General features: G+C 36.9%; 2 protein-coding genes across 6 annotated transcripts in view; both read left to right on the top strand.

The window, feature by feature from the left end:
- Positions 1-4613, top strand: part of LOC134650180 (uncharacterized) — a 207586-nt gene extending 202973 nt beyond the window's left edge. For 4 of the 5 annotated variants that reach the window (XM_063505080.1, XM_063505082.1, XM_063505081.1 and 1 more), the window contains 3 exons: positions 1992-2222; positions 3180-3356; positions 3660-4611. In XM_063505080.1, the coding sequence (XP_063361150.1) occupies positions 1992-2222; positions 3180-3323 (375 nt within the window). In that variant the 3' untranslated portion in view covers positions 3324-3356; positions 3660-4611. Of the gene's footprint in view, positions 1-1991; positions 2223-3179; positions 3357-3659 lie in introns of all 5 variants that reach the window. The other variant, XM_063505087.1, reaches the window with a different exon arrangement.
- Positions 4614-14509: 9896 nt separating this feature from the next.
- Positions 14510-27487, top strand: part of LOC134650246 (transcription cofactor vestigial-like protein 4) — a 40306-nt gene continuing 27328 nt past the window's right edge. Inside the window, exons 1-2 of the mRNA XM_063505197.1 lie at positions 14510-14887; positions 20262-20364. Of these exons, the coding sequence (XP_063361267.1) occupies positions 20268-20364 (97 nt within the window). The 5' untranslated portion in view covers positions 14510-14887; positions 20262-20267. The remainder of the gene's footprint in view (positions 14888-20261; positions 20365-27487) is intronic.

Here is a 27487-nt window from a genome sequence, read left to right as displayed (position 1 = left end):
AATAACTCTCAATATAATCATAGAAAAACGGATATTTACCTGTAATTTGTATTTGTAATAGGTTTATTCACTAGTTTTGCTTTCACGACAAGGCTTATCGTCACCTAAGAAGCACTTAGATAAAATTAACTAAGTTGAACTGTCAAAATGGGATAATATGTCAAATTATCCAACCCCCATGTTATGCAAATTGTCTTCTGTCATCTACCGCTGTCAAATGTGGATAACTCCATATATCGTCTGCTACCATAGTATGCATGATAAAATCGTCGGTAACTAACGTTTTATTCACATATTTTATACCATATTGCGTGATAACTGCTACCGTGCTAAGCCCACAGCATCACCAACTTACACGATTTTATAAATTCTTTAAGTATGTAGGTACCTTAGCTTATAGGTACACTTCAGGTTTTCTACCACTGAGTTAGTGTGCTAGTTTCATGATAATAAAATACATGGGATTTCTGATATTTTATATCACCCCTCTACTGCAATCGCTACATATTTATAGGTCATCCATACCAACTGCTTGTAAGGGAAGGAAAAGCTATTCAGTGACAGTTCCATTTCATTCCAGTCAGCACAGTGTAAACTACGAAAATATTTTACTCTCGGAATATCAAGTTCCTTGGCACTTTGCAATAGATACTTTAGGAATAAGGAATCAGCTCAACGTCTGTCTGAAACGGGGTTTTAAAATTCGCTGGCGTTTCACTGAAGCTGCTTTGAGCTTCTATGAGCTTTTGTTGGTAGTTGGGTATTACAAAGACTACAGCAAAGATGCTAAAATAGTGACTACGGATACATTTTTAGTTTAGAAATCCTAAAGGTTTAGAATTAAAATTAGATTTTTTAACAGTCAAGTGGATTTACAAATAATGTTTTCCTCTTTAGATTGGTATTCGTGATTGAAAACTAGTGCCTGCGTCAATAACTTAGGATTAGGGCAGCTAATCCTGATTGATAAATTGGAAAAGGTTTGGACGTCGATGTCGAATTTCCAATGGTGATTTCAGCTACGATGCTCGAATAAAATTGTGCATATAGCCTATACAATCTAACTCGTTTACTAGTTAGTTTACACTTTACAACGCAGTGAGAATTGAATGTACAAATTTTGTTTGTGTTATATTATATGTTTCTTGAAGATGTTTTGTCTGATGTCGTTTGTGTCTAGATAACGTCTGTAAGTCGAGACGCGACGTTATGTAAATGCTTATCCCTATGTAAATAGATTTCACAATATCCTGAGCTGTAATTCGAGAGTAAGTATACCTACTTACATATGATAAGTAATAAATTAATTATATTGATAGGTAACTATTAATGCCATGCCAATGAATCTACATTTTTCTAAAGATTATTTTATTAAGGTGAGAGATATTTTTTTTATATCAAGAACTGAATCGTGTGCTGCGCTTGGCAGCATTGACGACCATATACATTAATCCATTCAGCGCTAATCACGACACGTTGTCGTTTTGCCTCTACGAATAATTTTCGCTACATACCGGGAAATCCATGTTATCGGCTACGAACGCGCGTAGCTCACCGGTGAATATGTATGAAATTTTGATTTCATTTGCTGTATTTTGGTCTGCCATCATCTCATCATACTCATCATATACTATAATCTTCCTAGCGTTGACCCGGCTTTTTGGCACGGCTCAAGGAGGCCTTGGGTTCACTTTGGCTACTAATCCCAAGATTTAGCGTAGGCACTAGTTTTTACGAAAGCGACTGCCATTTGACCTTCCAACCTAGATAAACTAGGCCTTATTGCGATTAGTCCGGTTTCCTCACGATGTTTTCCTTCACCGAAAAGCGACTGGTAAATGTCAAGTGACATAATCGTACATCAAACAAATATCATCTTAAATAAAATCATATTCATATTATATAAAATTCGTTTTTATCGCTTTCTATCTGGAAAAAGAAAAAGAGTGTATCACTCGTCACTTTAAAAAAATAAAACTCTTAACTTCCAGAAGCATCAACGCCTCCTACCGACCAACCTCTACGTGATCCTCTACAACTTCAAGTCGCGGCACGCCGACGAGCTCGACCTCAAGGCGGGTTACAAGGTCACAGTCATCGACACCTCGGACCCGGATTGGTGGAAGGGCAAGTGCCTGGGCAAGATCGGATACTTCCCCTCCAAATACTGCACGAAGCTGCAAGCTGGGGAGCGGCCGCTGCAAGTCACGCATAATTTACAGGTTTGTAAATTGTGAACCAATTAGGTACTTATTTCATGTCACTTGATGTTATGAATATGGTCGCCTGTTTAAAACACTTGTTTTGTGGTTATGTATTTAAAATAACCAATTTGTATTTTTCATTGAACTCCACTTTACTAATGCTATAGAAAATAAACTACGGACCCCCCTTACATATTGAACTCGCCAATTATGTCGCATTTGATTTGATTGGTTATTTCAGGTTTTTAGGGTTCCGTAGCCAAATGGCAAAAAACGGAACCCTTATGGATTCGTCATGTCTGTCTGTCTGTCTGTCTGTCTGTCTGTCTGTCTGTCTGCCTGTCTGTCTGTCTGTCTGTCTGTCTGTCTGTCTGTCTGTCTGTCTGTCCGTCCGTCCGTCCGTCCGTATGTCACAGCCACTTTTTTCGAAACTATAAGACCTATACTGTTGAAACTTGGTAAGTAGATGTATTCTGTGAACCGCATTAAGATTTTCACAAAAAAAGAAAAAAAATTTTTTTTGGGGGTTCCCCATACTTAGAACTGAAACTCTAAAATTTTTTTTTTCAATAAACCCATACGTGTGGGGTATCTATGGATAGGTCTTCAAAAATGATATTGAGATTTCTAATATATATTTTTTTAAACTGAATAGTTTGCGCGAGAGACACTTCCAAAGTGGTAAAATGAGTGTCCCCCCCCCCCCCTGTAACTTCTAAAATAAGAGAATGATAAAACTAAAAAAAATATATGATGTACATTACCATGCAAACTTCCACCGAAAATTGGTTTGAACGAGATCTAGTAAGTAGTTTTTTTTTAATACGTCACAAATCCCCTAAATACGGAACCCTTCACACTTGGCCGCTTTTTTTGTATTGGTTTTTTTTTCTCATTTTAATAACAGACTCAACTATTTTCTCATCACAAACTTTTCGTTGAATTAAAAAATAATGATGTTCTATAAATTTTAAGGTATCTGACGGCGACAACGGCCTAATGCTCCTGCGCGACCAGATTGTAATCCAAGTGGGCGACGAGGTTGACGGCATGGTCATGATCCGATCGGGCGACAACCGCCAGGGCGTGTGTCCCATCAAGTTCCTACAAGAGGTGTGACGCTTCAGAAGATCAAACTACGATTTCATGACAGTAAGTTTGTCCTATTATCTGTTTATTTTTAATCTTAGACTAAACATTTTACATTTATATGTTTTCAACTTCAGACCTCAACCTAATAGCTGAAGCTGTTAGTGGGCCGAGTAGGTCATATTATGCTTAACGTAGTTGTATATTCTCTTTCATGCTTAGCATTCCTAAGTGGAAAATTGGGTAGCTGGCATAACTCACTCTATTCCGCGGCTCGACCATTATACTAGAAGATGGCTACAAATTTTAGGATGTAATTAAGTATGAAAATCCACTTACTATCGGTAGTTTTTTATTCAATTGCAGAAACGCGGATCATTCACCGAAGAAACTCATACGCTCTACGTTCCGAAACCCATACAAAGTGCCCCCGTCACCCCCTGCGACAGCGAAACCTCGACCTGGTCTGACCGAGCCTCATCCAGCCGAGAGAGACAGTACTACGAACTACCCTCCACCTCAGACACGCATTATGAGGTCCCGAGCTCCGCCGCCCGCTATGAGGGCCCGACGACCGCCCGGTACGACGAAGGCCCCTCAACTTCTGATAAGCGGTACGAAGAAAGACCTTCAACTTCTGATAAAGCACGTTACGATGAATCTATGGAAGGTTATTGGTGGTGGCGCAGGCCTCTCGGCGTGAGGCGTGCTCAATGTCGAAGATGCGGAGCTTCCTCGTCTACTAGACCGTTAAAGATGAAGCCATGTGCTGGCACGGCTCAGGAGCAAGACGATCTCGACTGGGATGGCAACCGTCCTCTGATGTCACGCGAACGCCCTCTACTTTTCTTTAGGCAACTCTTTATTTAAATAGGCGAGTACCCCTTTGTCCGAAACGTTTACGAATTAATATTAATCGCATCACAACCTTATTCAAAGTAAGGCTGTTTTTTTGGAAAGTTTTATGATATGATATAACGTTTACGGAATTGGGGTCAGCGTGCTGTAAGGTAGGAATTAGGCGGAGCGCTTGCAGGGTTTCTCAATGCGATTGGCGTAATTCTCATTAGTGCTATAGGACTAAGACTTTTTGTACGAGTTTAAACTCTAAGGCTGCCGTAGTTCTATGGAACAAATGGAAAGTACCGGTTTTTAAGCGGAAGGTAAAACAATTAAAAGTGTTATCAGGTTGCAAATTGTGCAGACAGTTATTAGTTTTAATTCACTAGCATATTTACCTACATTATTTGTTAAAGAAATACACGTTAGATTAGAAATAGGATAAAATGCGGCATCAAAAGATTTAGTTATAATTATTTATTTAGTTTAGTTACACTGTGCAAATAGATCTCGTAATTGAGGCCATTGAGGGTAACCTCGTATACACATAAGTGGCAAAATTTGATGATTTTCGCATTTCCGACCTAAGTATGAATTTATTTGCGAGATACATTCCTTCCAATGCAGAGTTATATTTTACCTGATTTATACATTTACCAACTTGTATTTTTAAATTTACACCTAAAGGGAAATGATATACTTATGCGTGATTATATTTAATTACTTTCGTAACATATCATTTTAAAAATTATTATAGTTACTTATGTATTGTGATAACCTGCTAAGGTGTTATTAGTTAGAGTATGGTTAAAATTAATTTAAAATAATGCTTTTTTGTTGCTTTACAAGTTTTGTAAAATTTAAATGTATAATTATAGCATTTATTATGAATTAAGGGATGGAGATATATTATAACGAACAGCAAAATCTATTTTAAAGTATATAATATGAATCCGGGCCCATTTATAAAGCTATATATACTATATATATACTTTAATATGTATTTTATATCAACCAAGTTTTCATCTACTTCACATTAGCTTAATTTAATGGGTTAATATGCTACGCTGAGCCTAACAACAGTTACTTATATCCATTGTATCATAATATTTGCAAATTACATGATACAGAAACTCAAATAAAATATAAAAATAAAAGTCCATATATTCCGGAGCCAATAGAGCTGTCTTTCAAGAACAGTCCATAGATATATGAAAATAATGTAACATAATATATTACATTAATATATAATATAATATTATTATGTTTCGCTTTGTAACGTTGGGTTGGAATGTATTCATTCGTGCCTGTTTGACCCGGCATTTCCTACAATTAACAAATCGTCAGTACCAACGCGTGTACCTACGTGTCTTAGGAACACATACCTAGTTTCCAAGACCCAAGGAGAAAACACGAATTTTGAAGTAAGCTCGTTGAAGGTGGAAGTTAATTTAGTGTAGGTATAGTGGGTATTCGAGACTTTTTTTTTAACGAAGGAGCTCGTATTGGCACTTTATAATCATTGAAATCAACAATCAACGTAGGTACTTATATTAAATAAATTTATTCTTGAGTTGTTTTTTCACACTAGATGGTAGGACTGATATGATAACGTTGTAATGGGTTATTCGATAATAACAAAGGCAAATTACCTTTCGTACTATCCTCCTAAGGCCCAAAGTCCTACCATCAAAGTCAAAGTACTTCTTCAGTTCGATGAAATTTAAACCATGTTCAATTGGAACAGAGTTGCATCATTTGTTTCGTTTAATTTTCAAACAAATAAAAATCAATTCTATTCCCTGCACTGTAGGTTCAAACTTCAGTGGATAATTTTGGGTTTTTCATGTGTATGGCTGGGCCTTAAGAGGCTATAATCAGTTAGGTACATTCCAATCAAAGTAATACGATTTACTTAAATAACGATTATCGGTTACGGAATCTATCTACAATATAAAATATTCTATAAAATTCCTTGACAAAATCTCAACGGAAAGATTCACGTTGGTTACGCTCTCGGTTGGTCGACATTCTTGAACAGTAGCCAGAAATGGTGCAAAATACAATGTTGCTGATTTAATTCTAGTGGGAAACAGAGGTGGACTTGGTATTACGATGCATACTTTTGTTCTTGCTATAGACATAATATGTAAAACGTCCCTGCTAATTTGATTGAAAACATAATTTTCTAGAGATCTAGGGCTTATTACCAAAATGAGCTACTAGCAACGAAAGTTTAATATAATGAGGTAAAGAGGTCAACAGATTTTACTTTCTTTAAACTTATGTCCATATTTCAATAACATCTAGCTTCAATACCAAGATGAAATGGGTCAATAATGTAAATATTACTCAGAAACAATTTATTGGCTGAAATTGAAAGCCCGAATCCGTTTTATAACTGTCAAACAAGCTAGGCTTTATACATAGGTAATATAGAACTTAATGTGATCCTAGGTCCCATTGCTGCGGTTTTGCTTATGAAATCGGTATATTCATTAGTTTTAGTTTAGTCGGTGAACTGCACCAAGTACCGGAGCACTAGATAGGCCTTCGCCCAACTTTAAATGGGAATGTTGGAATTAAAATAATTTAGACTACATACTCGGTTTGTGTGGTTTGAAATGGTTGACAGAGTCATGTTTAGGTAGATGTGACTGAACGGTTTGTTCGAACACTTTGTTGTGTTCCACTTGTATGTCGGGACAGGTCCTCAGTTTGAAAACCTTTTTAAACAGTAAGTGAAAAGGTAGTTCTGTAATCAATGTGTCAATCAATTACCTAAGCAGAACGACGGCAGCACCTACTGGTCGTTTTCGTAAAATAGGCTCTCCAGCCTTTATGGAGCTATAAATTTGCACTCGATTTTTTTTTCTCCAACAAACATGGCTCTGTATATAAGTATGTGGTCTCTGGCTTCTATGTGGTGCCATTAACTACTTTTAGTGGCACCATACGTTTCTTAGTCGCCCATCCTATAAACTATGGCGTTCCTAATATGTGGTAGCATTTGTGTTTTTTTATAGCAACTTGACTATGTAGAACTCTCTAGTTATGCAATCTATAAAGTAAATCGATAAACATGTTAGTTAAATACTAATATTAGTAACATACTTTATTTGTCGCCTAAAAATATTTTTATAGTAGATCCATATGGCCCTATTTTCCCGCACTAGTGCGTAAAATAGCACTTTTCGTGCGATGTCAAAAGTTTAAAGGCCCATATGTACTGTAAAACGTTGTACGATACACGTGCGAATAGATAATTCGCAACTCGTGTCGATTTAAAACACTCCCTTCGGTCGTGTTTTAATTTATCGCCACTCGTTTCGAATTTCCTCTTTTCCGCACTTGTATCGTACCTAAATAACTATTTTTGTTTAACTAGGTAGGTATTAGGTACTTACCTATCGTTTTTCGGTTTAATTTAAGGCGAATTCAATAATTATAGCGCTGGCATTTATTACCAGTAACTAAAATAAGACTCAAGTAGAGTCTATGCGGAAAGAGAAGAGTCGTAGAATGTATTGGATCCCATACATTTCACGACTCTTCTCTTTCCGCATAGACTCTAAGAGCAAGATCCATATCAATGCCATCTAGGGTTTGCAATCCGGATCCGAAATGTATGAAATTATCCGGATCTGGATCCGGATCCACGGATATTCCCATACATTTCGGATCCGTCGTGCAAACCCTAATGCCATCTAACCGCCTTACAATAAGTCAAGCGCCTTGCATTCAAAATAACGAAATCTCCAAACTAAGGCGGCGCAGGCACACATTTCTCGTTTTTTTCCTTTGTAGACATTTGTCCTTTCACTAGAACCATTTTGAGCTCAATACAATCTTCAATACTCCTTCCTAATATTAAATATACCTAAGTACTGATTTAAAAGTATTTCGACTTATCCGCACAAATCCTTCTTAAGCCTTCAGGAAACCTGTTAACTCCGTGTTACAGGTTCTCTAACCCAGGCCCTAACTAATACTAATCCATAAAAGTTAACGTAAAATATTTTATTTAATACGAACCGTCCCCCAATGTATTACAAGTTAAAATAAGTGTAAAATATACAAGTAGGACGTTAACCGGAGTATGATATAGCACGTAATGTAAGGGTTATGAAAATTATTTACACGTACGATAAACGTATTTAGTTAGATAGAAAACGTATGAATGTGATACCTAAGAAATTCCCAATGACATGAATGATATCTTGAATCCCTTACCGTTGATAATTTTGTAAACATTTCAAATACACACACCCAACACGTGTTGGGTTAGGTAAAGGGGCCCACTGATTACCAGTCCGCCGGACGATATCGACCTGTCAGTTGTTCGGAACTGTCAACTTTTTGTTCTAACTGACAGGCCGATATCGTCCGGTGAACTGTTAATCAGTGGGCCCCTTAAGCTACTATTACAGAAGAGTGGTGCTTGTTAATACAAGCACCTCTAGGTATATTATTACAAAAAAAGAGGCATCGACACAGATGTGGAAAGTTTACTTGTAAATAGGTTACGAATTAAATATTTTGAATTTTCATTTTCAAATGACGCAAAAGAGGTAAGTACAAGCATTAAAAACTCGTCATTGCATTGAATCCGTATGGCTTGGGCCCTTTTCACTGTCTCTGTTTTTAGTTTGATAACAGGACTAAATATATTAGCCATTTGTAATGGATTAAAGATATCTGTCATCTATGTACCTATAACTTATTTATACATACACTTAGAGGATGCCTATGATGTGTTGAAAGGATATAATATATTATATTTATGAAATATGAGATAAACATAAATATATACCCATGATTCAAAATCATCATTGCCTAAACCTTCCTGTATTTTTCTGTGAAATAGAATAAAAAATATCAAATTACATGTTAATACTATTTATAAGAGTACTACCTAAATTTTACTTAAGTATTTAATAAATCATGTCCACTGCGTTGTTTAATTCTAATTTAAATAATGTTTTTGTTATACCTTACGATTTTGGAATAAACTAACGGAACCAAAATATTACCAAAAATACCTATTTATGTATTTACGAGTATTATTAGTTTAGGTATAGTATAGTTATTAAGAATCCCAAGTGAGATGTTTATTATATACTTACATGTAATAAAAAAATAGTATATGAATGTGATCATTACTTTAAAATTGGCCTTTCTCTCACTAAAGTTCCTTTAAATAGTTTAAATACCTACAGAAGCTTAATTTTTTTTAAAGCCTACATTTTTAGTTCTTATTGAAAACTACGTAAACGTGTTATAAATAGGTAAGGTATACGATGAGGTAACTGTAGGGCTAAAATGGCCGGCTCTTTATCATTTGTCATCATGGCTGTCACGTTCTAACAAATATGTAAGTGCGAAAGTGACGCATAGCATGACAAGTGATAAAAGTGCGACCATCAGCTGGTCTGAGATAATATGAGTGATTATAATCTTGACATTTTTCAATGAAAATAATAGTAACTTGAAATTATATTAAAAATATATGAAATAGGGGAAACTGGGGAGGGTTGATCACCCCTTTTATTTTTAGCAAAAATTTTCTTAACTATTGGCTGTTTTGAAAAACTTTATAGACCATACGATTCAGAATTTATCTGTTCATCAATAGTTTGAATTAGAACAGATTTGTGCAATAAATTAGACCATTATTTAATGAAAACCCATACTGTAGACTTTTACCATGTGTCCCCTATATTAGGGAGACTTGTTTACCCCTAATTGGGAGCCTTGATCCTAGGGGGATCAAGTGTCCCTGGTTCTTGGGACACATGGTAAACAGATTTTTACCATGTCTCCCCATACCAGATTCTCATTTACTATATAACTCGGATCGCTATTAGTAATGCATCTAGAATTTGGAAAACACACAGCAAACATATATATATTGTATCTTCCATACTTTGAGGTTGTATTTCCGGTTATCAGATGTGTTAGTCCGATGGGATCAAGTCTTCCATATTTGGGGACACTTGGTAAAAAGATTTTAAGCGGAAATGCCATACTTCGAGGGTTGTATCTACATTAATTTATTAACTTTACCTACAGGAAATTAATATATTAAGGTATGAAACACATAATAATCCATAATCTTATGATTTTAAAATACAATGTAATTGTATTTTCCATACAACAACATAAAATTTGGAATCAATTTTTGTACCAACAAAAGTAAAAAAAAATCAGAAATTAAAGTTATAAACAAAAAAAATTCTTGTAACAAGCAAGCTAAAGCTTTTAAAGTTCTTTTTAATGTATTTTTAGCTTCAGATACAGCATATTTTTATTTTCTACTGGTTTTTTACCCTTCTCTGGTCGTTATTATTTACTAAAAGTTTATAAATTTACCACGCACGTTTTGAGGACGGTGCTTGAGCTGCATAATCCTAAAATCCTTTCTACGGACCGTCGTCGGTTCTATAGTATAAAAGTTCGGAGGGCCATTGAAATTGCATCTCATCCGTTAAAACAAATATCGTTCGGTTGAAAAACCAAATATAGTTATGAGTGTTGTTTGTCGATCCCGGAACATCCCTAGTGTGTAAAACGTTTAAGTTGATAAATAAGACCAAGTGCGGATAGTTCGTAAAATGTCGATGTCAACTTTAGTCAGTCTTTTCCGAGACCACGGGGACAATTCCGTTTTCGAAACGTCGGAGGTATAATTGAAAACTAAATTATACAATTAATAAACAATAATGAGTCAACCTTGAAAATTTTAATCAGTGTTTCTCTGGTCGTACTTTCGCGGCATGATTTCCAAAAGAAAAGAAAATATTTATGATAGCTTATGAATCATTTTGTAAGTAGATTGATTACAAGGTGTACTTGATCCATGTGGGGGTGACATGATCCCGGAATCATATCTCCCCTGGAGAAAAAGACTAAGTCTCCCCAAACATAGCAAGATTATAAAACGTGCCGTACTCGAAACTTGTGTTCGCGTATTTCAATGTAATCCAAGTTAATCATCACTTCAATAAACAACAAATAAAATAAGCACACTCACTAACATCATTTCCATCCCATGCTATAAAATAAATCCACGTAAAGCTTACCGAAAATGTAATATAATACGCAGAAAATCTTTTACCGTCCGCCATTTTTAAACCACTGACTTCTTCGATACAGCGCCATGACAGAACGTGAAGTTAGGAACGAATGAATGAGTGTTACTAGCGTAAAAAAATGTATTTCGTTTGGTTTAATAAAAAATGAAGTTTACCAAGTGTCCCCTAGGGATCGACCCTCCCCACCCTCACCTACTGTACGTAATGCTGAATGGTCCACTACGTATCATGCTCAGAAATATATGTATTAGGTACTGGGCTATAACCGCGAAAATCGAAGTTCGCAAATTGCGGGCATTTTTTTCTCTTTCACTCTAATCACGCCTTCATTGGAGTAAAGGAGAAAGATCCCCGCAATTTGCGAATTTCGGTTTTAGCGGTAGCCCCTCTGAATCTTTGGTCGGGGAAAGGCCTTAAAACGAATTATTCAATGAGCTATTATTGTAACTTACACTGTTAGGTTAGGTGCTTTAATCCGTTCGTTTTTTTTAATCTTTACTAAGTTCCTTATTATCAAAAAAAATTATTTGCCTTCCAGAAAATTTAAAAATGTATACACTATTTCCATTGTGTATTTATGACCTAAATTATCGGAGGTGAACAAAACAGAACAGATTAAGGCCCTTTCTAAAGAGGTTACGTGTATCCTTTTTCAGGACACTTTGCTAAGAGGGACAGAGAAATGTTAAAAGTACATGTTGTTTCCCTGTCTCTCTTAGCAGCAAGATAGGAGAAAGTGTCCGGCAAAAACATAAATCTAATGACCCCTTAATTTGACAGTGACGGGGCGACATGATTAGGTACCTGGGGGCCTAGCTAAGATGACAATAGTTGATAGCAAACGGCAATCGAAACTTAAATAATATATGGAATTAGTGACGTGACTGTTCGTAGCATCTGAGGGCCTACCGCGAACCACGTTCGACGTGTTGCCTCCCTGTCACATTTACGTGCGAATTTACAAGAGCGACAGAGAGGCAATACGTCGAACGTGGTTCGCGGTAGACCCTCTGTAACCTCTGTCATCCAAATAGATTTTTTGTTTCGTTTGGCACTTGTCGATAATTGTTATCTTGGCTAGACCCCCTGATCGGCTCAGATGCGGGGCGGGGGTGCGATATGATACGATCGCTCGCGCCTATTGGTGCGCGCAAAATGCACTGCGAGTCCTGTCATAAGGCATCTCACTCAAACTTATTTTCAGGAAGAAAATACTGCGTACTACATCGAAATTTTAATTCATTCATAAAGTGGCCATGCACTATTGCAGCTGGGTGTGCCTACAAGTCAGGAAAAGGTCAGTTAGTCGAGTCATTATAAAATCTATTATAAAATCAACCTTATTGTTTAGGTAAGAAAGATCAAATAAATTGTCATGGCAGTTTTCGTAAAATAATGTTCATTTAAAATAATTTAGATTTTAATTACTAAAGTTACTGTATTTCAATTGTTGAGTAGGGATGCGATATCCATACCTTCCCTTGTTTTATGTTGATAAAAATCTGTTGATTTGTACTGAGGTTTATAACGAGTGTTTTGTTAGATGGAATAAATATTGTGTCATGTAAAATGATTTTTATTTCATTTTTATAACCAACCTACTATGATACCTACAATAGACTATCCAACTAAGTACATAAAAAAAATGTTTTAATGTATCTAGTTGGACTGCATTCAATTGATTGATAGTGTCTGTTCGGAAAGAGAAGAGTCGTGGAATATATGGGGCCCAATACATTCCACGGCCCAAACCTCTTCAAGAAATCCGGGAACATACCAATCAACCACACTGAAAACTGTCAGTTCGTACCTACCTATGGTCGCAGAATAAATAATAGTACTAAGTATACAGAAGACTCACTCTCTAACAAAACGCGTCTGTTACGATCAGCACAGATATGGCCGCTAGGTGGCGACAGCGCCACGCGCGGCTTATGGCTTTCCCCAAAATTGGGGCCGAACGGATGTACTTTTAGCTACCTGTAGCAAAGCGACGAAATCGCGGAGTGGGACACGCCTGCTATGGTTCGTTTCCAACAAATGGGGTTAGCGAGTCGAAGTATTTTACACATAGCGCCAGTGGCATAGGTTCTCCAGTCAATACCTAAAATTGTGTCAAATTTGCGTTTTTATTTTGGAATTATATGGCCTGGATTCTGGATTGGATGTCCTTTAAGCCAAATCTCACAGAACAAAACTAGACACAGGGAAAACCTATGCTGGCGCCATCTATGAAAACCTTCGACAGTTACCAACCCCATTGAGAACCGCCTTTTTCGAAGTCGGGGTCGGTTTTTTTAAACACAAATAAGTATGTACAGTCAGCAGCAGAAGTTGCTAAGCGGGCGAGGTGTTCAAAATGATCTTGACGCTACTTTATTGTTAAGAGAATAAGAGCGTGTCAAGGTAATTTTGAACACCTCGCCCGCTTAGCAACTTCTGCTGCTGACTGTACCTACTCTATTATTCATCATTCATCAACTTTCAACTTTTATTACCTATTTTCCGACGCATACTGCCATCTCGAGCAAACATATTGAATTAGAATAAATGTCAATCTAATGTGTAAGGAAAACTACCAAGTAGTTAACCTGTTATTAGTAATTTCTAACAGATGGCGCTAAAAACCATTATGGTAATACAACATAATGTAAAATGCTTACAAGCGTATTTTTTACTTTAACGTACTTGCAAAAGGCCTTTAGTAGCAGGTACTGGTACCAAAAATTAATGAAACTCTAATAATTACATGAATATTTCATGCCAGTTATCATTTATAAATTCGTAGAAATTTCTAAGAATATTTCTCTTGTATGTAATTACAGCTTATAAATGTTAATTAAAGTACCGAACCGAAACCAAGCATTTATTCGCTATGCTACGTGCACTGAGGAATGAAGCCTGACCCTGGTTCTTTCCAACGTGTGTCGATAACCCTGCAGCAGACGGACTAACATCACGCCTGCGCGGCTGTGACGTAGGAACGGCGGCCTTAGCTTGGTCGCATTCCATTAGATTCGCAAATGTGCTACTTTGCTTTTATATTCAGTGATATATTTGTATTTTCTTGCGGCTATCCACTTTAAGATTATAGTTTTAATAACTTCGACACGTTTTTCTCAATGTTTTTGCTTAAAACAGGCTTTATAAAAAGTGTAGGCCGTTTATGCTCAAAGAAGCAAGCGCTCCAGTGCGCCGCCGTTGTAACGTTTAACATTCCATTACATAGATGGCGGCAGTGAAAATATTTGACATTCCCTGCATTCCAATAGCTGTGGGCTCGGCTCAAATGTCAAACGCGATTATTTCGTCAACAGTGTCGTGGCGCGCTAGTTGGGTTTTATGAAATAACAACAATAATACGACAGTGCAATTGACGTAAAATGGATGTTCAACGTTAAGATTCAGTGTGTTTTTATGCGCCGAGTGAACTGGCAGCGAGTTGTGTGAAACTAAACAGTTTTTGCAATGCCGTATTGATTTTTGTTCGTCACCGGTTTTGTTACGCTGTTATGAACTTTTTCCTAACTTATTGGAGTTAAAACACTTTACTGGTCGTAGTTTAATGCTGATTTACGTATTGTTCTTTGTATTTATGTGAGGACATTGTTAATTGCTGCTTATCGAGGACGGGATATCGAATTGGGAATAAATTAAGTAAGTACCTTCTATCTACTTGAATTCCTTGATGTTTACATGTATGCTTAGTATAAATGTATACAGATTATATTGCATTCTTCAAGCTTTTATTGAGGACTACATAATTAGTTAAACATTTATAAATTAATTTATTATCCAGGATAATCTGCACATACTTATTTATTCAGGACCATGTTTGTTTATGATTGTTATGTTCATGAATAACAACATATCTGCCTTCATACACAACATTTGATGCCTTCATACAGAAATAGATGATCTTTTATTTTCCAAACTTAATACACCTATTAGAAAAAAATATGTAGGTACATACTTAGTTAGTGTTAAATTGAAAATGTATAATTACTCTGTTGCTTACCTGTTGCTTATTCGACAAAAAATATAATTTAATCATTTAAAGTGATGAGTTTTGATACTTTGATAATATTTCTGTATGATGGTTTACATTACCTACAATAAGACACCGTCATAATCAGATCAAGTCGCCCACTGTTTTGATTTTCATTACTCGTACAACGCACTACGTAGGTACTTAGTACCTACTCACCTACCGGTTTGATTTGCGAGTGCCGAGCAAAAAATTCGCCGCTACTTGCCGCAAAAAAATGTTCATGCGATTACGACGCCTATGTTAAAGCTGTAAGGAGCATGTAATGGCCTTATTTTCGAGCGTGGAATCTCGCGAGCATAATAGCGCGGAATGCGACCGATAGGGGTGTCATTACGACCGCTTACAGAGTCAAATATTCATACTACCATTATAAGAGCACACTCCGATCAGGCATAATAGTTGTTACGGTCCTAGAGGTTTCAATATACTGGTTCTTGGGAATCGTGAACTCGCTTGTATAATGAGAATGCTCGGTCTGTGCGAACGCATGTGGTACTGGCAGATAACGCGTCGATAACGCCTGATTAGCCAATGTGACCCGGCAGATTCAGTTCCCATATGCCTTAGGACGGTCGCATATGCCGTATTACTTATAGATCACGCCTTTATGGTTGCTAGATGGATGCCCCAAACTCCCAAAAAGTATCTAGACTGGATAAAATTTCTAACTTGATGCTAGAGTCAGTTTCACGAGAAATAAATATGTTAAACGTCTCAATCTTCTAAATCCATTGCATCTTGCCTTGCCCGCTTATAGATATTTTTAGGAGATTCACAATACCGTATACCTAGCTATATCTTCTGGAAGACCACACAAAATTTCAGTAAAATTCCGACTGTAAGTATGGTCCTCGATCCTCGAAGGAATGTATTCGTGCTCATAATTTCAGCAGGCGAACTGATGGTCGGGATTAGTCTGTATCTGAACTCTCCCAAAATTTCGTTAGTCTCCCGGCGAGATATAAAAATCTCCCGATAAAATGCGTCTTGGAAGAGCAAGTATAAGCCGGGACTCTTTATTACTCCTGCCATGGAATGGAAAATATACCTTTATTTCTCCATGGGCTCCAAAATTCCGAAAATTTGAAAATGTACCCAGATATCTTTGCATTTGGATCTAATAACCCAAAGTGATTTACGAAAGTGGATATTTGCATTTTAGATGATATTTGTTCGCCTTACCAATCAACCCATCGAATTTGAGACCTTACAAGCGAGCATGCATAGTTATAACAGGGATGCTTACTTATATAGAATTTGGGCAACCCTACTTCAAAGGGAACATCTGCTCGTTCCCGGCGGCCCCTCCGGCCACGTGCGCGTTGCCATCTCATAATAAAAACGTCGTACGTAAGTAGAAATTTTATATAACTTACGACATTACTCCACCAAGCACTAACGCAGCAGGGGTAGCCTACCAACCAGCGTAAATGCACCGCACCCCAAAATGCGGGCTAGCCCTAATAAGACTACCGATAACAACGCAAATGCTACCTAAGAGTTAAGCAATAAGGTAGCATTTGGATTGGACTGGCGTAGGAAAATGATTATTATTTTTAACTTTCGGAATGTCAAGGTTCGACCACCATGTGGTTTTCGTCGGAGACTAGCAGGTGATAACGTTTTACGTAAACTTTCGGCAACGAACATCTGTCCTGGAAAGACATTCTTGTTAAAATCGATTAGAAACTATTATAGCGCGCAAATTTGGTGCGGATATCGATAATAACCTGCGGTGGCTCTGTGAGCTGTAGACCTCGCAGACCCTCATGGCTCCGCCATTTTGAAAAATATACGAAAACTTAATCGACAAAAAAATTGTATTACTAATTCTTGAATCTGCTCACAAAATTTCACGAGAATCGGTTGAGAAATGCGACCTGTGGACGAGAATATCCGGACATTCGCTAACGCTCGGTCAATTAATCCATTATAGTCATTTATTTTTATTTTTATTTAGATAAACAAACAGTCATATAAACACACCATATCAGTTATATTATAGTAGGTAGATAGTATTGGCAGAATGTTAACAGAACTTAATTTCCATCGGCTTCGCTAATTTTCAGACAGTTGAGCATTTTTACGACAATCTCATGAAAGGAGAGCCAAATTAGCTTCGGCAGGCTTATTAATATTTTTACTCACCGCTACTGATAGGTAAGCAGTGTGGTCCTACTTTAGGTACCTACTTTAAATTAGCTAATACATTTTTTTTAGTCTAGAAGTTTTTTTATTGAAAAACATAATAACACTTAATAAAATAAAAACTTATAAATAAAAAATTTGGCCTAGGTCGTAGTCGATCGGTAGGGTACCCAGAACGCAGGATGACATTTAACGCAGACAATGATGATTATGACATTCATAATTACTCATTTTATACATTATTTGAAAACGTTGCAATTAGGTACATTAGCAGCTAATGATGAATCGCTTCCTAGATTAAAATGAAAAATCACAAAGTTTTTGTAATTTGCTTGCTGAATGTCGAAGCCAAACTTCCAATGACTGATGCTTTCCATAGCTTGGATTAAAATTCCTGCATTTTTACCCAAAACCGTGACCATCTACATTTACCTTTCTGTTACTATTATCTGCGCAATAAGTCTCATTTTGTCTTGTAACTACAACTTTAGGTACCTATGATATGTCGAAACGAAATTCTTCAGTCGGCGTGCCCGCACAATTCGTGACTTCGCCTCTGGCCAGAAAAATTCTATTGTGCCTAATGTATCAACCGAATTCCTCGTCATTAACGTACCCATCACTCGTCATACCAGAATCTTGTTTACCCGCACTCATCCACACCTCTTATTTGTCCAAGATTGTCTAAAGGAATGTCCACTTCTGTAAGTTCAATGTCATCCTGCGTTCCAGGAATTTGACATCCATTATTATGCTCATTATGATTCATCAGGATCCGTTGAAATGTTACAGATATGTGTGGAATCCGTTTAATCGTAGACCGTTTCAGTGCCGCTGACGACATGTGATAAAAGAAAGTTCTCACTCGCACCACACGGTCCGAGATTCTCAGGCTCACAACTAACGAAAGTCGAGAGGTTTTTACCTTTGTGGTTACAAAATATCTTGTATAGACAGAATGCAAGACTAGAATGTTACAACTAATCTTAAACAACATGTAAGCACTAACCAGCTAAAACAAATACAATACTTACAAATAAGGCTAAACTTAGTTAAGATAATCTACAAATATAGAGATTGTAACTGTACCTCTAACATTTTTATGTAATAGGTACATAGATAATTTTTTTTAGAAGCCTGCTAAATGCCGATACTAATAATACCGTCTAGTCGATAATATGTCTCACAAAAGTTTAATATCGAAGCCTGCTAAAACCTAGTAGTATGCTATTTACATTTTCATTTGGGCCTAAACATAATAAGTAAGCATTAAAAACTGAATGATTTAGCTAATGATAATGGTTTAATAAGCATGTTTCTTTATTTATCACGTCGCTTGGCCGTCGCAGAAATATTTCGCGTGGTATGCCAATTTAACCATGCGAATCTCGTTTATTATTATCACAATATTTGGCGAGTATCATGCAACAGAGAACTAAGAATCCAGTTTTCATTTTACTATGAATTTTCAAAGTTCATTTACCTTTAGCTTTCGTACTTAGTGCAATGAGATTTGTGATTGTATATGCGAATCTTATCTTTCTTATTGTGTACGAACTCTTTGCCGTGTGCTTGGGAACGCCATGGTGGTCAATTGTATCCGTGACTTTGCCACCGTGCTCATTTACTATAATGATAGTAATTGCTCCGTACAATTCAATCTCTGCATCTTTTAGTAAGGTCAGTTTGTTGCAGTGCTTCTCAGGTAATCAAATCATAATGTCATATCATATCTGTATATCGTGTGACGAATGTCACATTCTCACGGTGTAAGAGATAAAGTAATAAATGATGTCGTTGTTTATCCTAATGTTTGCTGCATAAAAAATCCTTTACACATTGCCTAAACGAAGTAATAATTTTTGATTGAAGTAAATTATCCAAATAAGCTTAAATATCTTATTGATAAAATGCTTTCTATCAAGTGGATCGTCGGCACTTTGTCAAATCTATTAGGTACCTACAACTCACTAAATGTTTTTATAAACGCGACTAATTTGCCACATTAATCAAACAAAACTATCACATTCGAAGAAAATAACGATATGGAATTTAATAGAAAGCCATAATGTTCAACCGTTCAACCGTACCGTCTATCAAATCTGTTACAACGCAGTGAGAATGTCTTATCTGCCATAGCGTGGACCATTGGCCGCGTTCCCGATCCCGCCGCGGTATGCGGTCGATCCACGTTTCACAACTCTTTGTTTGATCCGATCTGCCTCCTCGTGCCCGTGGGAGAATAAAGACGCATATGCCTCTAACACATAAACAGATACGACTTTGCACTACCAGGATACGCCTTATTTACGTGAGTGCTCGTACGGCTTGGCTCGCGTCTGTCCACCGTCTAGTCGTTTACGTGCGATTAGGAATTTCCGCCGCCGAACTATTTGCATGCGGCCTTTGCGACATGTTTGCAATGCTTTGTCGCCAGAAATATTTATACTATAATAGACATCGTTGCTCCTACGCCAAAAATATTTATACCTACTCCATTAGACACGACTGCCGATAAATTCTTAAGATATTTCACTCGATCAAAGCGGTTTCAGTTTATAATACTGGTCGGTAAGACCCCTTGTTTAAAGCAGTCATTGTTTAGCTTACCGATACCGAACAACAGTGGTGTCAAATATATTTAGCAAATGACGTAGGTACTTACAACCCAAAACAATGACAGCATATGTTTAAGTCGAACAATGCTCAAATATTTTTATGTTATTAAAGTAGGAGCCAATATCGGCGGGCAATTTGGTTTGTTTTGTTTTTTGAATGTTTTAAATACTCGCTCAAGACAATGGTTTTAAAACCCGCTCTGTTTTCAGGTACTTACATAAAATGGAGAAGGTTGAATCCCCGTTGGACGTATTGTCCCGAGCTGCGACTATGGTGCAACCATGCCCGGCATATCCAGCCAGTGACTCTGATGGTTTCGGTAAGTAATTAAAGCATTAAGTCGCATGTCTATAACACGTACCAGAATGTCGGGTAATTTTTCCAGTAGCATATTTTCCGGCTACACATTCCGAATTGACTTGTCCTCATGCATTTAACATTGCTATTATACTATCGATTAATCAACGAACGCTAATGAATCGTCTAGGAATTCAACAGCTACCGTATAGCAATGGAATCTACCTACTCACGCGACAGTAACGTCTTTTGTCCAGTTGAGAGTCGAATGTAGATACGGCGTTTTCTGTGTATTATATTGGAGTCGGTTTGAGATGCGATGCGGCCTTGTAGGCGGGTCACATTCCAGATTCCACCTCGCATTGTTTGATAGTCACCCGCTGGGGGCGTCACAGAGTAAGTACGTGGTTCTGATATTTATAGTAAAACAAAATTAGAATAGGCCTCTTCCACCACATCCATATTATCCATACCTGAATAGATTACAGTAGTAACGACATACCAGTGTTGAAAAGAATACGCAAATTGGCGATGGGCTGTCTGTCTGGGGATGGTAAACACATTATTAATATCCAGGCCCCTGCATCTATATAGCCAAGTTCTCTGTGATGAGCTGATGAGCAATTGATTTTAATCCGATTGACGATAGTACATAGTTGTGAAAGACATTGGCTCTAGCTTCTTCGACAGGGTTCACGACTCCCGCTTTTAACAATGCGCCATTGTTGCTGTGACTGTGAACTGGTTTCACGATGAAATGCTTGATTGGCAACACCGATCTCTATTGCCGGAATATGACCGTCGCGTTTTTTTGCTGTTTTTTTTTGTATGACGATGCGCAGCCGAGCGATATATCCGGGTGAGCCAGGATTACAGGAAATTCACGACGATTTGGACTTGTTTAAATTTTTCTGACTTTTAGGAAACAATGCGATAAATCAAACATATTTGAAATACTTACTCCTTGTGAGAAATACAATTAGAGTAGATACGGAATATTTACGTAGGAGTGCGTGGAATACCGAACTAGACTGAGCGTTCAAAAAGGGTATCAATGGAATTTTTGAAAACCGGACTGTTAACAATATCTTTTGAAATATAGTCAACATAGGCAAAAAAGTCACTGAGTCTTCAACAAATACGTAGGTATTTAAAGAAAATGTCGTATTACAGTACGGTAAAAATTCAGTACTGATTATTTTAACAGCAACTAGCAGGTAATTTTTTGTAGGTAAGTGAGTTTAGATTGTCAAGCGTGTCAATAAATGAAAATGCTTGCAATTACTGAAAATTACTGCATAAACAACAGGTCAGCGAAACTGAGTGCGCTCTGTACAGTCTAGGATACCTAATACCCAGCTTATGTTTGAACCAAAACGGCATGGAAATAAAGTGGAAAAGTGACAAACCTTTGCTATCCTCACTGTGCCTTCCTTTCTATGTTCTGAACAATGGCAGTAAATGTTGTCTAGAAAGCTAGCTGAAAGCGAGCCGGAGCGTCCCGCGCTCCCTAGTGCGTTTCGCCGCCCTACTAACTGCGACATCCTGTTGACGTGTCTTTTACCTCTACAGTACGGATATGATGGTCGTTCTTGTCTACGTGACAGCGTGATAAAACGGTGTCCGTCACTTTCTTTCCCACGGTGTTAAACAGTGACAGTTATTTTATCACGTGGATAAAGATGGATAAAGCTATCCATAATAGGCTGGCAGAACTGCACGAATAAACATCCTGGATGAGAATCTCCTATAGAATTTAATATTTAGTTATTATACAAGCAGTAATTCAAATCAGCAACATTAGTACAACAATCTACCTACCTATTTGTAAAATGTGTGTTGTTGCAGCAAACAAATAAACGATTTATCTATTTATCTATCTATCTAGTAACCGCGCGAAAGAAGTCTTGTCACTTATTGTAAAAATGACAAGAGGGTCGATATCATCTCTAGATCTCGAAAATAATGAATAATCCTCCTGCCGTATTCGAACTTCAAGATAAATACGTTATAGTTTAGATATCAACTAGTTCTCTTTTGCAGCGCAATTCGGGCAACCAATGTCACTTTTACGTTAGACAGAGTTAGATATTTATTAGATGTGAATTGGATCTCTAAGTCATGTCTTATGGAAATCGTTCAAGAGTATCTCCAGAATCGCGGAAATGTCAAATTTGACAGGTTAGATCTTAAACATATCGTTATCGTATCTTGATGATATCTAAAAGATATCTAATAGATGTCTATTTCAAAATCCGAATCGGACCCTTCATCTTTGGAAAACTACACGTCTTCTCATCAAAACCCAACTACGCCCATAAATAATGAACTTATCTAAATACGATCATGCGATACGTGCTCACTTATTTGTGTTTACAAACAGTGGTCAGATTGCGAGTAATTATGCAACGCGATGACAGTGGCGCATCGCGGGCGCTCACTTTCGTTAGTTTCGTTGCGCGCGCGCATAGCTCGTGCGCGGCCAGAGAAAGCGCTCAGGAATTTGGTCGGGGCACATCGTCCCACAGAGTTGAACAGGGGCACAATTTCACATTGTTTTTTAGTAACAAGATATATGGCGAAATTTGCTATATATCCTCTAAAATGTCTATATTTGTGTGTACTCGTAAATTGATTTGACGATCTTGGTCATCATCGGATGCTCTATTATTCTTGGAGTGATTGATTCGCCAACTGGCTTTTCTATAGTATAGTATCTTGGTCTATAGTATAGTATCTTGTTCTATAGTATAGTATCGTATCCCAAATGAGAACATTTGGAAAAAGAGTATTTTTTGTTGATCTATCCATCTGATACGAGACCATATATATTCTGGTAATTTAAAACGAAAATATTTAGAAACTGCACAAAATCGATTAACAAAAATATGAAGTATTTTTTTCTCTAGGATATCACTTAATAGATTGACATTCTCTTTCTTGGCTTTGTCACATTATTTAAACGCATTTTAATGTTATTTTATAATAACTAAATTTCTGTCCTATTTTATTCAAGTTATAAATACTTGTCAGAAACAACTAAGACCGATATAAATCCATGCCTATGAGCTCTAAATTTGACTAACCCCGGTTCTAATGGCCCTTCCACATATCGATTGAAACCCCTTTTCTACCCTACCTATGTATTATCTGTTTGCCAAAATTCAAATATTGATTCACAAAATTAACAATCACTTATCCTTCATCAAAGGATCTTATCTTCGATCAAAGGCCACGATAGCTCTCTAGACAGAATAGGAAATTGTCAGAGAAGTGAGTTTTATTGTAAAAGATATTGAACTGAATGTGGCATGTACATATATATCCGGTACGCAGAGGCGGCGTGTTACGGTTTCGGAAAGAATGCAGAATGTAGGTTGCGCCGACTTGCCGACTACAGTTACGAGCATTCACAGGCATGCAATCGCTCTTTGCTGATCATAAAGTTGAGATGTGAAAAATTATCAACATTGTCATAACTTTCAGCGAAGAACTTTAAAAGGGGTTTTTAGCACAGTGCCAATTAGTAAGACAATAGCTGTTTTGCCGATGTAATACAATAATCCAGACCATATGATAGTAATATTTCTATTATTAACGGCCTCTTACCTCTGCGACCAAACTCTTTTCACATTTGAACACTTAATTCAAGTTTTTTTATGCACTTCTTGGCTTGGTTAGAAAGTACCAATATTTTACTTAACACATAATCCTGAAACACTACACATACGAGTATATCTGATACATCTGCAAGCTACGCGACGACCTAGCATCGAGTCTGTCTGCTAACATCATCGCTCGCCCATATGAATTCCCTCATCAAATAACATGTCACATGGATTGTCCACAAAAACGTAATTCAAACATGAAAGCTTGTCTTTAGTAAATTCCTTCGCCAATTGATCAGTGTGATAGCAAAAATGCGAGGTGGCGTGATCAGGTGACACGGGCACTCGCACGCATCGCTGGCATCCCGATACCAATGAAGTCATCATGTAGAATTTCTAATAGCCACGGATTCCATTTCGTTGACGAAGTGAGAGTACGGATATTCCAGCTATTCGCACGTTGCTGATCAGATGTTACATTGTTTGGCAAATTATTTACACAAAAGGAAAAGGGATGGGCCTAAAATAAATCCTTGGGGTATACCCATTTCTAACAGGTCTCTCTCTGGTGAAATGACTATGAATGATATTCATTAAAATAATTAGATGATTTAACGTAATTATTATTGGGATATAACGTAAATAGTTTACTAATAAGTTCGCTAATAAAGGTAATGTGATCTACACAATCAAAAGCTTTAGAAAGTTCCCAGAGGACTCAGGGTAGTCAGGGTGTCATGCAAGTACCTACCTACTAGATGATTTCGAACTAGTACTACTAGATCAAATATGCTGAATAAGTATGTATATGTTTTATCATAATACATATTCCACATATGGCATAAAGCCTTAATCTGTCAGCTCCCACGGCTCATATCGTGGGATTCGACAGGTTAATTGGGTTCAAACTGCCCAACGAAACCTTAGGTTCTATAAAGTCATTATAGTAATTAGTAGGTCCGAGTACAAGATTGGAATGCACAATATTGAATGAATGATATTCATTAAAATAATTAGATGATATAGGGGTATTGGGATATAACGTAAATACTTTACTAACAAGTTCGCTAATAAAGGTGATGTGATCTACACAATCAAAAGTTTTAGAAAGTTCCCAGAGGACTCAGGGTAGTCAGGGTGTCATGCAAGTACCTACTAGATGATTTCGAACTAGTACTACTAAATCAAATATGCTGAATAAGTATATGTTTTATCATAATACATATTCCACATATGGCATAAAGCCTTAATTGGGTTCAAACTGCCCAACGAAACCTTAGGTTCTATAAAGTCATTATAGTCATTAGCAGGTCCCAGTACAAGATTGGAATGCACAATAGTTACGATACCGACCTCCAAATTATTTGAGACGTTCATGATCATTCTAACACACGTTGGAATTTACCAGAGGCGAATTATAAATAAAGACTTTAAATCTCCATACAGAGTCGAGACTCCTCAAATATTTTATAACCCACTTAACGTCGAAGTCGAAATGCTATCTAAACAACTATCTAGCAGTAATATCGACGACGTTACGATTTTGAGCTCTAGTCGAAGGTAATTACAAGATAATGACGTGATGGTACATTGAGCGAAAATTCATTCAGGGCTCTGCATTTTGAGATTAAAATCTCATTTTTCGAAAAAAACGACTACCGTATATTATAATCTGAAAAGAAACTGTAGAAAATTATTGAGGGCGCCACTTCCTACGTAACTGTCATATTTTTGACGTAAAATGCTCAAACATGGCAACAATTTAGTATGGATTTGTTTTAGTTTCATTTTGTTTTATTTCTATTATTTTATATCGCACTATATACGCTCTGTCTGTACCTTTTCCTTGTCTCTGTCTATACATACAAATTACATTTTTCTTGCACAAATTTGTTTCCACGCTTTATTTAAATACATTTTAAATTTTTAATGGTTGGCTGGAATGTTAATAGTTTAAAAACTGATTTCTTGTGACCTTTCATTGGCGTTATCGGCATATCTTTTAATACGAGGATGTTTACTCCATTAAGTATGTCTGGTATGTGGACGCTTGAGGCGTAAGATAAAGACTAAATTCCGAATACTTCACATAACTACATTGGCTGGATGTTATTATTAGGTATATAAATAAAGTAGGTGCCGACATTGGTCAAAACTATAAGCAAACATGGTTGTCTTGCCATGTAGCATGAAGTGATTTTGTTGAAAGTGTCGATAATTATCAGTGGTTTTCAGTAATTCATTAATTGTTTAAGTCGCTAGGCTTTACTTTAAAATTTCTTCAACGTTAGTTTTTTTACAGTCTTGTCGAAATATATATACCTATTCATGGTCGATATATCGCACCTATACTATTTACCTAATATGCTGTAGGGGTAGACTGAAGCAAATTTTCATCCTAAGGAAGACAATTCACCGTACAAAAGACCACAAGTTATCATCAGACTTGCTCTATTTTTAGGCTTCCATCATGGTACAATATAACACTAAAATAATCTGTGGAATGCAAATGTGATTCCGCAGACCTGATGCAATAGAGAAGTATGAGATTGTACGTCATTTTAATGTAGGTATTAGTCATATGTATGCGCTGCGGAAATAGTTGGGGATGCCTTGGAACGCGTCATTCATAATACCACTTACCACTTAGTCAATCGCTATCTTACTAAATCATTTAGGATAAGTGACTTCGCAGAATCAACATGTCATATGTTAGCTTGCATGTAGGTGATGTAGGTATGCGAAATTTTATAGTACTATAATATTATAAATATGAAATAATATTATAAATATGAAATCTTGGATATTTGGATGTTGGTTGCTTCATTACGCAAAAAGGCACACAGATAAGTAAGTAGTTTGTAACCTGTAAAATGACGTAGAATCCTTTTTAGGGTTCCGTAGCCAAATGGCAAAAAACGGAACCCTTATAGATTCGTCATGTCTGTAGTCTGTCTGTCCGTCCGTATGTCACAGCTACTTTTTTCCGAAACTATTATAAGAACTATACTGTTGAAACTTGGTAAGTAGATGTATTCTGTGACCGCATTAAGATTTTCACACAAAAATAGAAAAAAAAAAACAATAAATTTTGGAGGTTCCCCTTAGAACTGAAACTCAATATTTTTTTCCATCAAACCGATACGTATGGGGTATCTATGGATAGGTCTTCAAAAATGATATTGAGGTTTCTAATATCATTTTTTTCTAAACTGAATAGTTTGCGCGAGAGACACTTCCAAAGTGGTAAAATGTGTGCCCCCCCCCCCCCCTGTAACTTCTAAAATAAGAGAATGATAAAACTAAAAAAATATATGATGTACATTACCATGCAAACTTCCACTGAAAATTGGTTTGAACGAGATCTAGTAAGTAGTTTTTTTTTTTAATACGTCATAAATCGCCTAAATACGGAACCCTTCATGGGCGAGTCCGACTCGCACTTGGCCGCTTTTTTCTGGAATTCATCCTCTACGGGGATGCAGTGGGACTTGCAACTTTGTACGGGGGTACCTGGGAACACTTTAGAAGTTTAGA

This window comes from Cydia amplana, chromosome 8, assembly GCF_948474715.1.
Source record: "Cydia amplana chromosome 8, ilCydAmpl1.1, whole genome shotgun sequence".
In the NCBI taxonomy this organism is placed as follows: domain Eukaryota; kingdom Metazoa; phylum Arthropoda; class Insecta; order Lepidoptera; family Tortricidae; genus Cydia; species Cydia amplana.
Note: the sequence above shows the minus strand (reverse complement) of the source record. Positions and strands in the feature narration are given on the sequence as shown.